Source organism: Leptopilina heterotoma, unplaced genomic scaffold (genome assembly GCF_015476425.1).
Source record: "Leptopilina heterotoma isolate Lh14 unplaced genomic scaffold, ASM1547642v1 Lhet_52, whole genome shotgun sequence".
Classification (NCBI taxonomy): Eukaryota; Metazoa; Arthropoda; class Insecta; order Hymenoptera; family Figitidae; genus Leptopilina; species Leptopilina heterotoma.
In genome coordinates, this window is record NW_025111114.1 from 2,501,092 (window position 1) to 2,519,813 (window position 18,722).

An 18,722-nucleotide genomic window follows, 5' to 3' on the forward strand; every position below is an offset into this window, starting at 1 on the left:
GTTTGAAGCGCACATTATTTCTGCTTTTAATTGCAGACGGTTTGTTTCACTTTTAATAACTTAATTACATTACATCCGTTTTTTCGTAGTCATACACACACAGACACACACACTAACTACCCCTTTTTCCCCTCTTATAAAAAAGAAAAAAAAATTACACACCAAGAACTTTGTTTTTTCAAAGAAAATAAAAAAAACCACCAATTTATTTTTTTTTATCCTTTTTTTTCTCAAACACATTTCTGTTATTCAAATGGATTTTCTATTTTTATTATAGGTGCAAATATTTCGATTAAAGAAAATTTATTATTTTTATTATTATTTATTATTTTTGTATTATTATTATTTTTTTTATTATTATTTATTATTTTTTATTTGTTTCTATTTTAAAGTATTTTTCTTTTCTGTTTGTTGCAGGTGAGTCATAATGTTTCTTGTCGAATTTATTTCGTAAGTAAATATTTATATTATTATGTATGAAATTTATATATTTTATAGTGAATAATTTCATAAATTTCTGCTTTTGTTTATTTAGGCAAAAAATTATTTTTATGAACTTGTTCATTTCAATTGAAAGAAAAATAAAAAAATATTCATTTTGGCAAAGTTTTTTTTCCAAATATTTATAAGCGATATGATTTAATTTAAATATTGGAAATTAATTATTTTTCATAAATATGAAAAAAAAATTAATTTCCAATAAAATTAATTTATACGCTGAATACGCTGTAACAAAATTTATTTTTTGCTTATAATTTGAAAAATTCCCTATAAATATATTTTTTTCTTTAATTTTTTTATCAAAAATTGTATAGAAAAAATATCTTTTTTGAATGACATTATTATTTCACTATTTAAGATATTTATTTATTTATTTAATTAATTAATAAATAATATTTGCAAATTTAAATTATTGAAATAGTTCAGAAAATGAAAGAATAAAAAAAAATAAATGAAAATGTTAGAAAAATTAAAACAATATTTTAGTTTTACTTTGAAAGTAGTGTGCGAATTGAACGATAAAGGCGTCGTGTCAGTAGTACAAGTAGACGTAGGGTCAGCATACAAGGGATATGTCATGCTTTGCGTCAGCCTTGTGGTGAACCGCAAGTATTTATATACTATCAATATTATTATTGTCATAATAATAATAATTTATATTATTATTATTGTTAATATTATTATTATTATTCATTCAGTCAATATATACGAACTTACAAAAATAAAAAATGCTAATAAAATTAATAATTATTATTATTATTATTATAATTGGTATTTTTATAATAATTATAATTGTTATAATCACTATTTTTATAATTATATCAGTTATTTTTTTTCAAATATATTAAGAATATGAGTAATTAAAAAAAAATAAGATATTTTTTTTTTTTTTTTGACGCATAAATACATTATTTGAATTTTATTGAAAAATAAATGGTCCGAATTTTAAAGTAAAAAAAAAAAAGAAAAGAAAACCTCTGGTATAATGTTGGTGATGAAATATTTAAACCAGTCTGCAGCCTCAGGCTGATCTCTGATGAGAAACTTCCCTTTCGCTAGATCGGCAGTTCGCTTGAGGTTACACGCGACTCAAAGCTATTCACATAGCAGTGTCAATCTTCCTACCAGGTGTCATGGATTCAAAAATATATATCAGGTCATTAACCTTTCACAATAAGTCCAATAGTACACAAAACGTGTATATATATATATATATAGGTATAAAAGTTGTGAACTATAAAATAAATTTTTCATAATTCTATAAAAACTTGAAGATAACGGATAACTACGAGTCTTCGACTCGGAGTCATCGCTTTCTTCATGTTTTATAATCATTAAAGATGACCGAGTGATAAAATCTTTATTAAAATTCAATTATTATTTTCAACAATTTTTTTTAATTAAAATTCTTCTTTAAATCGATTATCTACATTAATTTTTAATAATTTTCGAAAAAGTTCTTTGACTATTTTCAAATTCATTTGTTTACAATTCAATTTTACGAAATTTCAATTATTCGTAAATTCTCCAATTAATTATATATTTGAAAAACTTTAAATAATTTAAAAAATATCCGCAATTAATAAGTTTCTTTGAAAAAAAAAAATTAATTCCACAGAATTGTTAGTGAAAAATATAAAAAATTTTAATTTTCAAAGATTTTAATCTCAAAACTTTTCAAAATTCAATTATTTCAAAAAACTTAAGCTCTAATGCTTTTAAAATTCAATTATAATCTAAAATTTTAACTAAAATTAATTTTTAAATCAATGTTTATGATAAAATTCTACTAGAATTTCAATTATTTAAAATTTAAATAGAAACATTAATAACGAAATAAAGAAAATAATTAAATTTATAAAAAGAATTTTATTATTTACGAAAATAATTGAATCCCCGTAAAAATTTTATTATTTAATAATTGAATGATTGCGAAAAAATTTATAAAAAAAAATTGTAAATAATGAAATTCCTGTGAAATTTTTACTATTTTTTGAAAATAATTAAAAAGGTTGTGTAGAATTTTATTAAATTTTTCTTTCTAAATAATTGAATTCTTTTGGAAAATTTTATGAAAATAGTAGATATTGAAAATCATTGAATTGAGCGATGAGTTTTATTATTTATGAAAATAATTGAATTTTTAAAAAGAATTTTATTATTCATGAATAATATTTAATTTTTGCGAAGAATATTATTTTACTCTTGAAAATAATTGAATTTCTGAAATAAATTTGTAACTTTTCAAAATTTTCAATTAAAATTAATTCAAAAAATTACACTTTTTTTACGAAATTTAATAAAATTCTTCAAAGAAATGTAATTTTTTACAAAAACTCTAATAAGATTGTTTAAAAAAATGAAAAATTTATTATTTATTGATATTATTGAAATCTTTTGAAGAATTTAAAAAAAAATGTTTAAAAATAATTTAATTTTCCCGGAAGTTCAATTAAAATTGTATTCAAAATAATTGAATTCTTGAATTGAATTTTATTAAAAGTTTTTTAAATAATTCAACTCTTGTGAAAAATTCAATTATTTTTTTAAATAATTAAATTTTCTCATAGAATTTTTATAAGATTTTTAAAAATAATTGAAGTTTTCGAAGAAATCAATTAAAATTGTATTAAAAATAATTGAAATTCTGCAATGAGTTTTATTGTTTCTGAAAATAATTAAATTATTAAGAAGAAGCTTATAAAAAATTTGTAAATATTTGAATTCCTGTAAAATTTTTATTACTTATGAAAATAATTAAATGTTTGCGTACAATTCTATTAAAACTGTTTTTAAATAATTTAATTTTTTTTGGGTAATTTTATTAAAATATAGTAGATATTGAAAATCATTGAAATGAGGAAAATGCATTTTATTTTTGAAAATAATTGATATTAGGACAAGAATTTTATTAAAATTTTTGAAAATAATTGAATTTTGAAGAATTTTTTTATTTATAAAGATAATAATTGGGATTTTGTCGAAATATTTTTGGTAAATTTTGAACATAATTGAATTTTGTGATAAGAATTTTATTACTTTTGAAAATAATTGAATTTCTGCAATAATTTGTAACTTTTCCAAAATTAAATTTTCCTTTCGTGTTTTTAACTAAAATTCTATAAAATTCTAATAATGCATTATTTTTAATCATTTTTGAAAAAGTTTTTTTGAGAATTTTCAAATTTATTTGTTTACAATTCAATTTTACAAAATTTCAATTATTCGTAAATTCTCCAATTAAATATATATTGAAAAATAAAAACTTAAAATAATTTCAAAACAAAATCCGCAATTAAACTTTTTCAAAAAAAATTAATTCCACAGAATTGTTAGTTAAAATTATAAAAAATTCAGATTTTCAAAGATTTTAATTTGAAACCTTTTCAAAATTCAATTATTTCTAAAAATTCACGCTCTAATGCTTTTAATATTCAATTATTATATAAAATTTTAACTGAAATTAATTTTTAAATCAATTTTTAATAGAAAATTCTACTAGAATTCAATTATTTAAAGAAATAAAACAATTTATTGAATAATTGCATGTTTCTTAAAATTCAATTCTCATAAAGAATTTTATCAACAAATTTTTTAAATAATTTGAATTCTTTGACGAATTTTATTAAAATTTGTAAGAATAATTACATTTTTCGATTAATTAATTTAAAATAGTATTAAAAATAATTGAAATTTTGCAATGAGTTTTATTATTTATGAAAATAATTGTATTCCTTAAAAACAAATTTAATTATTTACGAAAATAATTGAATCCCTGTGAAAATTTTATTATTTATGAAAATAATTGAATGATTGAGAAGAAATTTATAAAAATTTTCTAAATAATATTGAATTCCTGTGAAATTTTTATTATTTTAAGAAAATAATAATTAAGGTTTGCGTAGAATTTTATTAAATTTCTTTTAAAATAATTGAATTCTTATTTGAAAAATATTATGAAAATAGTAGATATTGAAAATCATTGAATTAAAGAAAAATTTGAAAATAATTTATTAAATTTCTTTTAAAATAATTGAATTCTTTTGAAAAATTTTATTAAAATAGTAAATATTGAAAATCATTAAATTGAGGAAAAATTTGTAAAAAATTGAAATTTTGCCAAGAATTTTCTTCAAATTTTCAAATTGAATTTTCAATTGAATTTCGGAGAAAATTTTTATTATTTATAAAGATAATTGAAATTTTGACAAGAATTTTTAAAAATTTTGTAACATAATTGAATTTTGCGAAAAATTTGACTATTAATAATAGCAATTACAATAATAATAATAATAATAATAATAATAATAATAATAATAAAAATAATAATAAAAAAAATAATAATAATAATAATAATAATGCTAATAATTATTCCAGATAATTTCGATGGAAAATTAATTCAAAAAATAAATAAATTTGTATTTTTTTTTTTTTTGAAACCATATTTTGAAGAAATATAAACATTCGTGTGTTTCAAGTCTTGTGAAATGCAGAGTTTTGTGAAAGTCACTTTACGAAAAATAAGTGTATTTTGTTTACTTGTTAAACTTATTTAACAGTTTTATGAAGTTTGTAAACTACAGCGTAGAAAATATGAAAATTGAATTTCTTTTTCTCGCATGCAGAATAAGGACTACTTTATGTTTTCCATACCCTCTGTTTTCAATCAACAATCAAGTACTTTCTGACAATATTTTTTTTCCTCTTTCTTCGTTTACATAAAATATTATGTATTGCCCTTTTCTTCAAAAAGAAGAATTTATTTCATGTAAACACTTTTTCTTTTTTCTTAATAATTTCGAAATTAATTTGTTAGTTTCAACATTTTTTCCTTAAAAGGCAAAATTTTACCCGGAACAGCTATAACGTATTTAACTAAATTAGCCAAACTTTTAGTTGTTTCAGTTAAAAGTTACGCTATTTAAGGGAAAAATATCGTTGTTCTAAGTAAATATTGTTTTTCCTGTTTTTTATCATTTTTAATTTAAAAAAAAAATGAGAATGTAATAATTATTATAGAAGAAAATAATTACTTGAAGTGTATTTGAAATTTTGAATCAATAATTTCAGTATAGTTGAAGCAAATATGAATTGAATCATTTGACTCAATAAAAATGATTTGATTCAAGTAAATATTTAATTGATAATAATAATAATTAAGTAATCTTTTATATTTGAATCAAATAAATTTTTTTTCAGTGTATAAATTAAATAATATGTAGATATTCTATAAAATATGAATTTTAATTATTTAATTGACTAAATAAAAATTATTTGATTCAAGTAAATATTTAATTGATAATAATAATAATTAAGTAATCTTTTATATTTGAATTAAATAAATTTTTTTTCAGTGTATAAATTAAATAATATGTAGATATTCTATAAAATATGAATTTTAATTATTTAATTGACTAAATAAAAATTATTTGATTCAAGTAAATATTTAATTGATAATAATAATAATTAAGTAATCTTTTATATTTGAATTAAATAAATTTTTTTTCAGTGTATAAATTAAATAATATGTAGATATTCTATAAAATATGAATTTTAATTATTTAATTGACTAAATAAAAATTATTTGATTCGAGTAAATATTTAATTGATAATAATAATAATTAAGTAATCGATTATTTGAATCAAATAAATTTTTTTCAGTATGTATACAATAAATAATACACGGAGAGAAAATATATATTAAATTTTGTAATAAGTATTTTACAAATTGGGGAAAAAGTGCGACAAAGCGAAATTTTAGTATAAAAAATACTAAACTTTTAAAGAACTTATGTGAAATATAGTAAAGTTTTATTAGAATTTAATTAATATTCCTTATATTTGATATAATTATATTAAATTTTCCATAAGTTTTTTTGAATTTTAGTTTTTTTTTTTATATCAAAATTTAGCTTTGTCGCACTTTTTACTCAAAAATACTTTTACAAAATTTAATATATATTCTCTCTCCGTGTATAAATAAATACAAATAAAATAATAAATAAATAAATAATAAAAAAAAAATAAAAAAAAAATAAAAAAAAATAAATAAATAAATAATCTATAAATTAATCAAATATAAACCAGTTTGGATGCTTAAAAGTTGATGGTAAATATTTATGCAAAAAATTATTTTCAAAATAGCTAAAATAGTTGAAAAAATTAATAAGAATAATAAGTGTTAAAAAAAATTTACTCCATAAGCTAAAAAAAGTGAAATTTTCTTTAGATTGAAATTTTTGAAATAAAGTGTGATATATATGGGGTTCTGATTATTGGCATAATGCGCGTTCTCACGGACGGAAGGGAGGGGGGTGAAAAGTGAGATTTACTTCCTGGGTGTGTGCTCATATATATAGTATATATAGTATTGAAATATAGTGTACACTTACCTTGCCGGATGTAGCAGGGTTACCAGTAATGCTATCAACGGTAATGCTCCAGGCCACATTTCGACGGCCTGAAAACATGTGATTAAAGTACACAAAGAGGAATTACAGACTGTACATCTTAAACATGTTCAAATATAATTCTATATTCTCTCTAAATCTCATAATTTCAAATATGCTTATACGATAAAGCTCATATATATGTATTTCAACTTTATTTCTTTCATTATATTAATATGTATATAAATTTATAAATAAAAAATAGAAGATAATCTTCCCAGAGGCAAAAATATTTTCAACTTTTAAAATATTTATTTATAATCTTTTTTTATATTTTTTTTCATATATTTTTAATATTTTCTACTTTTAAAATATTTTTTTATAAAGGAATTTTAATTTTTATAAGAAAAAAAAGGTCGCTTCTTATTTTTTAATCGAATTTGTCTCTTGTCTCTGAAACTATTTATTCAGTTTTTTAAGTTTATATTTGTTTTTATGGTAAATTAAATTATACAAACACCGAGAGAAATTTTTCATTATTGAAACAAATGCTATTTGAAACAAAAACAAAATTTATTTAACACAAAAATATATATTAATATATTTGTGTTAAATAAATTTTTCATTTGTCTCACAGACTATTAGTAAACTTTTTATTTGTTCGAATGAAAATTTTATTTCTTTCGAATAAATATTTTTTCTGGAGCAAATAGAATTTTTTATTTAAACCGAAGAAAGTTGCAAGTTCAATTTCCATAAAGAGTTTTAATAATAAATTTTTAACTATAAATAATTGAATTTTTTTGACGAATTTTAATAAAATTTTAAAGAATAATTATATTTTTCGAGAAATTAGATAAAAATTCTATTAAAAATAATTGAATCTCTGTAAAATATTTGATTGAATTGAGAAACGTTTTTGAAAAAAATTGAAATTTTGACAAGAATTTTATTAAAATTTTTGAAAATAATTGAATTCTTTTAACGAATTTTAATAATATTTTTAAGATAATAATTATATTTTTTGAGAAATTAGAAAAAAATTCCATTAAAAATAATTTAATCTCTGTGAAAAATTTGATTGAATTGAGAAACATTTTTGAAAATAATTGAAATTTTGACAAGAATTTTATTAAAATTTTTGAAAATAATTGAATTCTTTTGACGAATTTTAATAAAATTTATTTTTAAGATAATAATTATATTTTTTAAGAAATTAGAAAAAAATTCTATTAAAAATAATTGAATCTCTGTAAAAAATTTGATTAAATTGAGAAACGTTTTTGAAAATAATTGAAATTTTGACAAGAATTTTATTAAAATTTTTGAAAGTAATTGAATTTTGGAGAAAAATTTTATTAATTATAAAAATAATTGAAATTTTAAAGACAATTTTTTTTAAACTTTCGACCATAATTGAATATTTCTCTGAAGAATTTTATTACTTTTAAAAATAATTAAATTCTTAAGACGAATTTTAATAATATTTCTTTTTAAATAATTGAATTCTTTTATGAAATTTTATTGAAATAGTAGACAATGAAATTAATTGAATTTTGATAAATTATTGAAATTAATTAAATTTCTAGAAAGAATTTTATTAAAATTATTTTGAAAAAAGAATTGAATTGTTAAAAAGAATTTCATTAAATTTTTTGAAAATAATTTAATTCTTTCAAGAATTGAATTTTTTTGACGAATTTTAATAAAATTTTTAAGATAATAATTATATTTTTTGAGAAATTAGAAAAAAATTCTATTAAAAATAATTGAATCTCTGTAAAAAATTTGATTGAATTGAGAAACGTTTTTGAAAATAATTGAAATTTTGAGAAGAATTTTATTAAAATTTTTGAAAATAATTGAATTCTTTTGACGAATTTTAATAAAATTTTTAAGATAATAATTATATTTTTCGAGAAATTAGAAAAAAATTCTATTAAAAATAATTGAATCTCTGTAAAAAATTTGATTGAATTGAGAAACGTTTTTAAAAATAATTGAAATTTTGAGAAGAATTTTATTAAAATTTTTGAAAATAATTGAATTCTTTTGACAAATTTTAATAAAATTTTTAAGATAATAATTATATTTTTCGAGAAATTAGAAAAAAATTCTATTAAAAATAATTGAATCTCTGTAAAAAATTTGATTGAATTGAGAAACGTTTTTAAAAATAATTGAAATTTTGACAAGAATTTTATTAAAATTTTTGAAAATAATTGTATTTTTTTGACGAATTTTAATAAAATTTTTAAGATAATAATTATATTTTTTGAGAAATTAGAAAAAAATTCTATTAAAAATAATTGAATCTCTGTAAAAAATTTGATTGAATTGAGAAACGTTTTTGAAAATAATTGAAATTTTGAGAAGAATTTTATTAAAATTTTTGAAAATAATTGAATTGCTTTGACGAATTTTAATAAAATTTTTAAGATAATAATTATATTTTTCGAGAAATTAGAAAAAAATTCTATTAAAAATAATTGAATCTCTGTAAAAAATTTGATTGAATTGAGAAACGTTTTTGAAAATAATTGAAATTTTGAAAAGAATTTTATTAAAATTTTTGAAAATAATTGAATTTTGGAGCCAAATTTTATTTTTTATAAAGATAATTGAAATTTTAAAGACAATTTTTTTTAAATTTCGACCATAATTGAATTTCTCTGAAGAATTTTATTACTTTTGAAAATAATTGAATTCTTGAGAGGAATTTTAATAAAATTTTTAGGAATAATTATATTTTTCGAGAAATTAGAAAAAAATTCTAAAATAATTGAATCTTTGTAAAAAATTTGATTGAATTGAGAACAGTTTTTGAAAATAATTGAAATTTTGACAAGAATTTTATTAAAATTTCTGAAAATAATTGAATTTTGGAGAAAAATTTTATTGTTTATAAAGATAATTGAAATTTTAAAGAGAATTTTTTTTTAAACTTTCGACCATAATTGAATTTCTCTGAAGAATTATATTACTTTTGAAAATAATTGAATTCTTGAGACGAATTTTAATAATATTTCTTTTTAAATAATTGAATTCTTTTATGAAATTTTATTGAAATAGTAGACATTGAAAATAATTGAATTTTGATAAATTATTGAAATTAATTAAATTTCTAGAAAGAATTTTATTAAAATTATTTTGAAAAAAGAATTGAATTGTTAAAATGAATTTCATTAAATTTTTTGAAAATAATTTAATTCTTTCAAGAATTGAATTTTTTTGACGAATTTTAATAAAATTTTTTAGAATATATAGTTACATATTTCAAGAAATTCGATTAAAATTGTATTTAAAATAATTGAAATTCTTGAATTAAATTTTATTAAAAATTTTTTAAATAATTGAACTCTTATTGTGTAAAATTTAATTATTTTTTAAAATAATTGAATTTTCTTGGAGAATTTTTACAAGATTTTTAAAAATAATTGAATTTTTCGAAGAAATCAATTAAAATTGTATTAAAAATAATTGAATTTTAAAGAATTTTGTTAAAATTTTTGATAATAATTGAATTTTAAAGAATTTTTTTATTTATAAACATAATAATTATTATTTTGTCGAAATTTTTTTGTAAATTTTGAAAATAATTAAATTTTGTGATAAGAATTTTATTACTTTTGAAAATAATTGAATTTCTGCAATTATTTGTAACTTCTTCAAAATTCAATTTTTTTAGTGTTTTTAACTAAAATTCTTCAATAAATCTATTATTTTTAATAATTAATTAAATATATATTGACAAACTTAACTAATTTTAGAAGATTTTGAATTATTAAAATTTTTCAAAAATCCAAGTTTTTTTATATTTCTAATTAAATTCATTTAAAATTAAAATTTTACAAAACTTTAAATCTTTTTAAGTTCATCTATTTATGAAAATTTAATTGTTTTCGATACGTATATGAAATAAATTTATTTCAATCAATTAAATAGCATATCGTTCAAATAATGAAATTATTGGTTCAAAAATAAATTGATTTTAGTAAAAATTACTTTGATTCAAATAAAAATTACTTGATTTAAATAAAATTTTTCTCTGCTTGTAATGAAAATATTTATAATATTAAGTAAAAATAGCTTAAAAATTAATTAATAAAGTGCATAAAATTATTATGCAAATTATATTATTTGTTGTTGATTAAAAATTGATTTCAAATTTAAAAACTACTGATTTTAATCTGTCAAATTATTTATTTTTTATTCTAATATATAAATATATTGAATTTTAATAATTTATTCTCATTTTTCATTAGGAATATTATAATGCGACATTATTCTTTAAACTAGATGATTTGTTTAAAAAAAACAAAGTTAATTTCTAGTAAAGTTTTTCAATTACAGGGATTTAGAAGATTTAAATCCTTATTCGAAACTTACATTAAATTAAATCCTTGTAACTTTGAGTTTAAACTTTATATATATAGAGCGAATCTCTGAAAAGTTTTCCCTTCCAATTTACATGAATATGAAAAATTACTGATTCCACGTATAGATATTCTTCCTCCTTTATTCTATATGAAACAATAGAATTTTTATATTTTGAAAAAAAGAAGGAAAACAGAGAAAAAAGGAAAATTAAATTTAAAATAAAAAAAAAATTCAATTAACTGAAAAGAAAATTTGTTTGAAATTTATTTTTTTTTCGCTGTATTTTTGCTTTAGAAATAAACTAAAATTTTCGATTCTGAATTTTTATTTATTTTTTATTCTCATTTTTTATTTACTATTGAAATAAATAATAAATAAATTTAATGAATATTTATATTGAAATAAATAATAAATAAATTTAATGAATTTATATTGAAATAAATAATAAATAAATATAATAAATTTGTATTGAAATAATTTTTTTTTTTAAATTTAGATTTAAAAAGAAATAATGAAAAAAAATCGAATAAATTTAAAGTAGGAGAAAAAAGAAAAAAAAATCTTCGTTTGGAGAAGAAGAGCAGGTTGAAATGTAAAAAAAGAGATTACTCACAATCACGTTCATTGCATTCTTCGAAAAACAAAAACAAAAAAAAAAGTTTAATTCGTCTCGAATTTAGATGTTCTTTTGAAAAAAATATCTATTGTTAACCATTTTCTGAAATGAGTTTTATTACCAACAAAGTCTTTATAAAGCACTTACGGAAATTATTTTTTTTAATTGTAATAATTATAATTTATTAATTTTATCTCAGGTATTTTAAAATCAGTTTTTTTCTATTTTACATCAAAGTCTAATAAATTGTAAATCCAGAGAAAAGAATATATTTATCTCATTGCAAAATAAAAATTTCTTTAAATCAACAATTTTATTTGCGCCAAAAAAAATATTTTTGTCGAAAATAAATTTTATTTGCACCACGAAAAAAAAAATTATTTGTTCCAAGTAAATTTTATTTGGTTTCATTAAAAAAAAATTCTATTTGCGTCAACAACAAAAAATTTATTTGCTCTAAAAATTTACTATTTATAATTGTAAAATGCTATTTGCGCCAAAAAAAATATTTATTTGCTCCAAGTAAATGCTATTTGCGCCAAAAAATAATTTATTTGTTCCAAGTAAATTCCATTTACGCCAAAAAAAATTAATATTTGTTAAAAATAAATTTCATTTGCGACAAACAAATTTTTTTGTTCCAAGTAAATTTCATTTGCGCCAAAAAAATATATTTGTTACAAATAAATTTTCTTTGCTTTAAATAAAAAATTCTATTTATAATAATAATAATAATTATTATTATTAATAGCATTTCATTGACAGTTTATGATTATTATTATTTTTTTTCATGAAGATAATTTAATTTTAGAATTTTACTATATAATTTTGATATAGTAATCGAGAAAATATATTGGATATTTTGTAAATGGGAAAATTGTGAAAGAATCTTAAAATCAATTTCCTTTCTCATCAGTGCGAGTGCGGAAAGTTTCTCTTTCTCTCTCTCTCTCCCTCTCTTAACACTTGTATACACATATATATATATATATATTGAGAAATGAAAAGCAATGGCACCTATATTCCGGGGTTAATTTTCAGTTTCCGTATTGAAGCAATTAAGAACGCGTTTCCAATTACATTCGATAAAGGCCTCTGGAAATTAGTGTATACATCATCATGCAGCTCAACTGTCATGGAGATCTCAAAACTAATTCGATTACCATCGCCAATTTGTCATATTACTAAGCTCTGTGTATCAAATATCTGTCCAATTTTCTTGCTCGACCTGCGATATTGACTTTTCATATCCGGAAAAATGACAAAAAAAAAAAAAAAAAAAAAAAAAAAAATTGAAAGAAAAGAATGAAAAAGAAAGAAAAGAATATGAAGAGAAAGAATAGAAAGAAAAGTAGAAAGAAGACAATTGTTTTCTTAGAAATTTTTAAACGTTATTTTTTTATTTCTTTACTATTATTTTCTTTTGCCAAAAAAAAAAAAATACAATTTTTCCTTCGCAAATTAAAATAGAATTTTTTGTTTTCTTTTGACTTAAACTACATTTTTTTTTGACAAATAAAAATACAACTTTTTTGACAATAATAATGCAATTTTTCTTTGACAAATAAACATACTGTCTTTTGCAAATAAGAATACTGTTTTTTGCAAATAAAAATATATTTTTTTAAAAATAAAAATACGATTTTTTTAACAATTGAACTACAATTTCTTTTTACAAATAAGTTTTTTTGACAAGCAGATATAATACCTAAAATTTTTTTGATAAATAAAACTGTAATTTCTTTTTACAAATAAAATGCAATTTTTTTTCTATTAAATAAAATACAGTTTTTTTTTTTGCAAATAACAAAATTTTATGAATAAAAGTCCAATTTTGCTTGTGAAAATTAAAACTAATTTTTTTGACAAATAAACTACAGTTTTCTTGACAATAAAACTACAAAATTTCTTTTTACAAATAAAATATACTTTTTTTTAACAAATAAAAAAATTGATAAAATACTTTAGTGCCGTCCACAAAACGTTTAAATTCAACAATTTAGGTGAAAAACTATTTTTTTTAAATCAAATTTTGAAATTATAATATTTATAATCACTCGAAAAAATTTGTAAACAATTTTTTTGATCATTTGCTTCGAAAACAGAAAAATTTTATATTATTTTCCATGTGAAAAATAATTCTTTTTCTTCAATCGTTGATTATAACAGTTGCGCAAATTTCGCCGCACTGATAAAATAAACAAAATGTTAAAAATCGAGAAAATAAATAATTAGTATAAATAATTAATTAAATATTAAATAATTTTTTTCTGACAAATAAAATAGTTTTTTTTTTACAAATAATATAGTTTTCTTTTGCAAATAAAAAAATTCTATGAATCATAAAATATTATTTTTTATAAATAAAAGTCCAATTTTGTTTCTGACAAATAAAACTAATTTTTTGACAAGCAAAATACAATTTTTTTTTTAACAAATAAAATGCAATTTGTCTTTTTTTGGAAAAACAGTACAATTTTTTGGCGAAGAAAAATAGAATTTTTTTTTGCAAAGAAAAATAGAATTTTTTTCAAAATAAAAATAGAATTTTCTATTTTTTTACAAATAAACAAACAGAAGGAAATTGATTTTCAATCAAAATATTTTTATTTATTTATTTATTTATTTTAGTAGTAAACGAGCTTTGCTGAATATTTTTTCCAAATATTTTTACTAAATATTTTTTCCAAATACTTTTTCCAAAGATTTTTTCGAAATATTTTTATTAAATTTTTGTTTGAAATATTTCTACTAAATATTTTTCCCAAATACTTTTTCCAAATATTTTTTCGAAATATTTTTACTAAATTTTTGTTTGAAATATTTATACTAAATATTTATAATAAATATTTTTTCGAAATACTTTTTCGAAATACTTTTTCCAAATATTTTTACTAAATAATACATTTTTACTGAAAATATTTTCCCAAAAAATATTTTTTTTTTTAGAATTTATTTTGAAATGAAAAATAATTTCAGATGAGAAAATAAAGTGCGATGAAAGTTGGAGATGACAAAAAAGGGAATAATGTATGTACGATTAATGGAATAATGTTGATAATGTATGCGTAGAGTGAAACACTTTTAGTTATATAATTCATGAAACTACGGATTCCTCTAAATCGTAAAACTTGGATTTTTACGAGCATCTCTCTGCACCTTTACGACGATGTTTCTTACTTGTCACAGTTGAGAGAGAAAGAGAGAGAGAGAGAGAGAGAGAGGGTTAGAAAAAATCCCGCACTTCTTTTTTCAATTCTCCAAATCTTTTACTATTTGTTCAATTTAAATAAAAAGAATATTTACATATTTTTTACACAATTTCTTTTTCTTTCTATTTTGATACTTTTTCCATTCCTCTTATTTTTGTATTTTAACTAAAAATATTTTTTGGAATAAATAAATATATAATAATAATAATAATAATAATAATAATAATAATAATAATAATAATAATAATAAATATTTTTCTTGTAGTTAATATTATTATTATTAATATTTACAATAAAAATTTAATAATTTACAATAATTATTATTATTATTTTTTTCTACTTTATTTATTATTGAGAAACAGTAAGAATATTAAGAAGAAGAATTAAGAAAAAAAGAAGAAGAAAAAATAAGTTATAAATAAATATTATTTTAATTAATTATAATAATCAAATATTTTTATTAATATTAATTTTTTATTAATCTTTTTACTTTCACTGATTTAATTATTTATAGGTATTGTCAAATTAATTAATTTCATCTATTTATTCAACTAATTTTATTATTAATTATTAAATTAATTGATAATAATTAATAACTAATAATAACAAAAATATATTTAGAAATTTAGAAATTTTTGTTTTAATTTAATTTATTTCTTATTTTAATGTTGCAAAAAATTTTGAAAATTGAAAATTCAATTGATATTTAAATTTAATAGAAAAATTCAATTAAAATTCAAATTTAATAGAAAAATTAAATTCAAATTTTAATTATGAAAGCAGAAGTTTTCAATTATTTATTTAAGAATGTAAATTATTTTTAAAATTATTATTATTATTATTATTATTATTGAAACAAAAAATGATTCTCGAGCAAACATGATTTGAAAATTCTTTAAATGGAGCGGCACATGGCACGTATAAAAATCGATGCCTTTCATATTAGAAACACTTTTTTTTCGATTTCACCCTCATCCCCTTTCTTTTCTTTCATTTTTTTCCTCTTTTTCTATACATCCAGTATCTACAAAAAGAAATGCTTCCCTATCCGAAAAAAAACATAACTCTTAGAATATAATATATTTTCCTGTCAATGCTATATATGTGTAAGGGCAAATTTCTAGAACGTAAAATCCTACACAGATTATTCTTCTCCCCATCTCATTTCAAAGTTAATACTTCCATTCATTTACTATGTATATTTTTTCCATTTCGCCTCCCAAATGTGTATACACTTTCATCACATAACAAATCCTCTAATCAATTTGACAAAAAAAAAAAAAAAAAAAAAAAAAAAAACAAGAAATAAAATAATGATTCTTCAAATCCTTATTTACTTAAGTGCAAATGGAAAATGCGCGAGGATTTAGAAAATTAATTTTTTTAAGCTGACAAATTTTATTCTCTTTTATTAATTGACCACGAAATAAAAGACCATTCGAAACGGGAAAGGTAAACAAAATAATTCAAATAAATTTATTAAATAAAAAATAAAAATAAGAAGAGGGAAAATAACTTATTTTTTATTTATTTTATTTTCTCTCTTCTTTTTTTTATTATTCTTCTTATCTAGAAGAAGAATAAAGAACACAAAATAAATACAAAAAATACAAAAAAGAGTAAATAACCCATAAATTAAAGAAATTAATATTATAAGTAGAGAAATAAATAAAAAATGAATAATATAAATAAAAAAAAGATAAAATACTTTAGTGACGTCCACAACGTTCAAATTCGACAATTTAGGTGAAAAACTATTTTTTAAATCAAATTTTAAAATTATAATCACTTAAAAGAAGATAAAATACTTTAGTGACGTTCACAACGTTTAAATTCGACAATTTAGGTGAAAAACTATTTTTTTAAATCAAATTTTAAAATTATAATCACTTGAAAAAATTTGTAAACAATTTTTCCGATCATTTACTTCTAAAGAGAAAAATTTTATTATCTTCCATGTGAAAAATAATTCCTCCAATATAAACATTGTAAATAAAATTTTGCCTCACTGGGAAAACAAACAAAATGTTAAAAATAATTAAAAATCAGGAAAATAAATAATTAATATAAAATAATTAAAAAATAATTTGATGAATAAAAATAAATAAAAATAAATGAAAATAAATAGAAAATAAATGAAAGTAAATAGAAATAAATGAAAGTAAATAAAAATATTTAAAAATAAAATAACTATAAAATATATAAATAATAGATGAAATAAATAAATAAAACAATGTTTCCGTGAGGAAGCATAAAACATAAAAAAATAAAAATATACTTAAATAAATAAAAATAAATAAAATTAAATTAAAAAAAGCTGAAAATAAAAAGTCGACAATGCGAAAGGAAGCAAACAAAAAAACATCACAAGGAGTAAAGAAAACAAAAAGCAGAATAATTAAAGAATAATCATAAAAGAAAAAATAATAAAGAATCGTAAAAGCAGACTTTTTTTTAAGATATAATAATAAGAAAAAGAAATAAAAAAAGAATACTCCGAATTAAAAGAAGGAAAAAAATTGAAGAAAACTAAATTAAAAATAAAATCACGCGACGAAAACAATTTTGAAGTAACTAAAAACTTTTATCGATAAATTACCTATCAACAAGCAAATTAAAAAAAAATATATCAATTGAAATTTATACAAATATTAATATTTAAATTAATTAATTAATTTAATTAATATAAATAAATATAAATAAACATATATAAATATTTTTATTTATGCGACTAATGATTATATTTTTTCTCTTTCTTACAATTTCGTCAACTCTCGTCATTTTTAGTTTATTTATTCTTTATTTCTTTTCATTATTTACTCATTTTTTAATATTTATTTATTTTTTACTATTATTATTTACCTTTTTATTGTTTTTAATTATTAATTATATTATATTATTTACTTTTTTTGTTATTTTTATTGTTTATTATTTCTACAATATCACATTGGACAAAAAACGAGAAAATTATAATAATAAAATTAAATCACTAATGATTAAAATATTTTTTCTGTCTTATAAAAATCACTCGGACGTTAAAGAATTTACTATAATATTTTTTTCTGTTTGTTGTAATTTTCTTAAAATCCGTAACTTTACACCCAGAAAAAAATATATTTGACTCAGAGCCAACTAAACTTTTTCTTTTGGTTTAAATAAAATTTTTCTCTGGGTGTAGATTACTTTTTTTTATTATTACTATAATATTATAATAATTAGTTGCCTATTAATGATCCTCGATTAAGAACTATATTTTTTTTTTAAAAAAAGATGTCGATGAAGTTCATCAACGATTAAAAGAAAAAAAAATTTCTTCTTTACGAAAACAAGTTTTTCTTTTGTTTACAAATTTTCCTTTTTTTTAATAATCGATCAAAAAACTAAGAAAAAATTTTTGTACACAAAAATTTGAATAGAAAAATATTTTTATTTTTAAATCGTTGATTATAAACGTTGTCATCTTCACCAAAGTTAAAAAAGAATAATAATAATAATAATAAATAAATTTTGGTAAAAAAAATGCTTTCATGAGAAATTATTAAATAACAAATAAAAATAAATAAATGATTAGACAAAAAAAGAGAAAATAATAATAATAATAATAATAATAATAGTAATAATAAC

The 18,722-nt window shown here is 18.1% G+C and overlaps 1 protein-coding gene across 9 annotated transcripts in view; it reads right to left on the reverse strand.

The window, feature by feature from the left end:
* The window catches only part of LOC122507899 (glutamate-gated chloride channel), a 104,879-nt gene that overhangs the window by 82,754 nt on the left and 3,403 nt on the right, over positions 1-18,722 (reverse strand). For 8 of the 9 annotated variants that reach the window (XM_043620904.1, XM_043620899.1, XM_043620896.1 and 5 more), the window contains exon 2: positions 6,894-6,961. In XM_043620904.1, the coding sequence (XP_043476839.1) occupies positions 6,894-6,952 (59 nt within the window). In that variant the 5' untranslated portion in view covers positions 6,953-6,961. Of the gene's footprint in view, positions 1-6,893; positions 6,962-18,722 lie in introns of those variants that run through there. The other variant, XM_043620901.1, reaches the window with a different exon arrangement.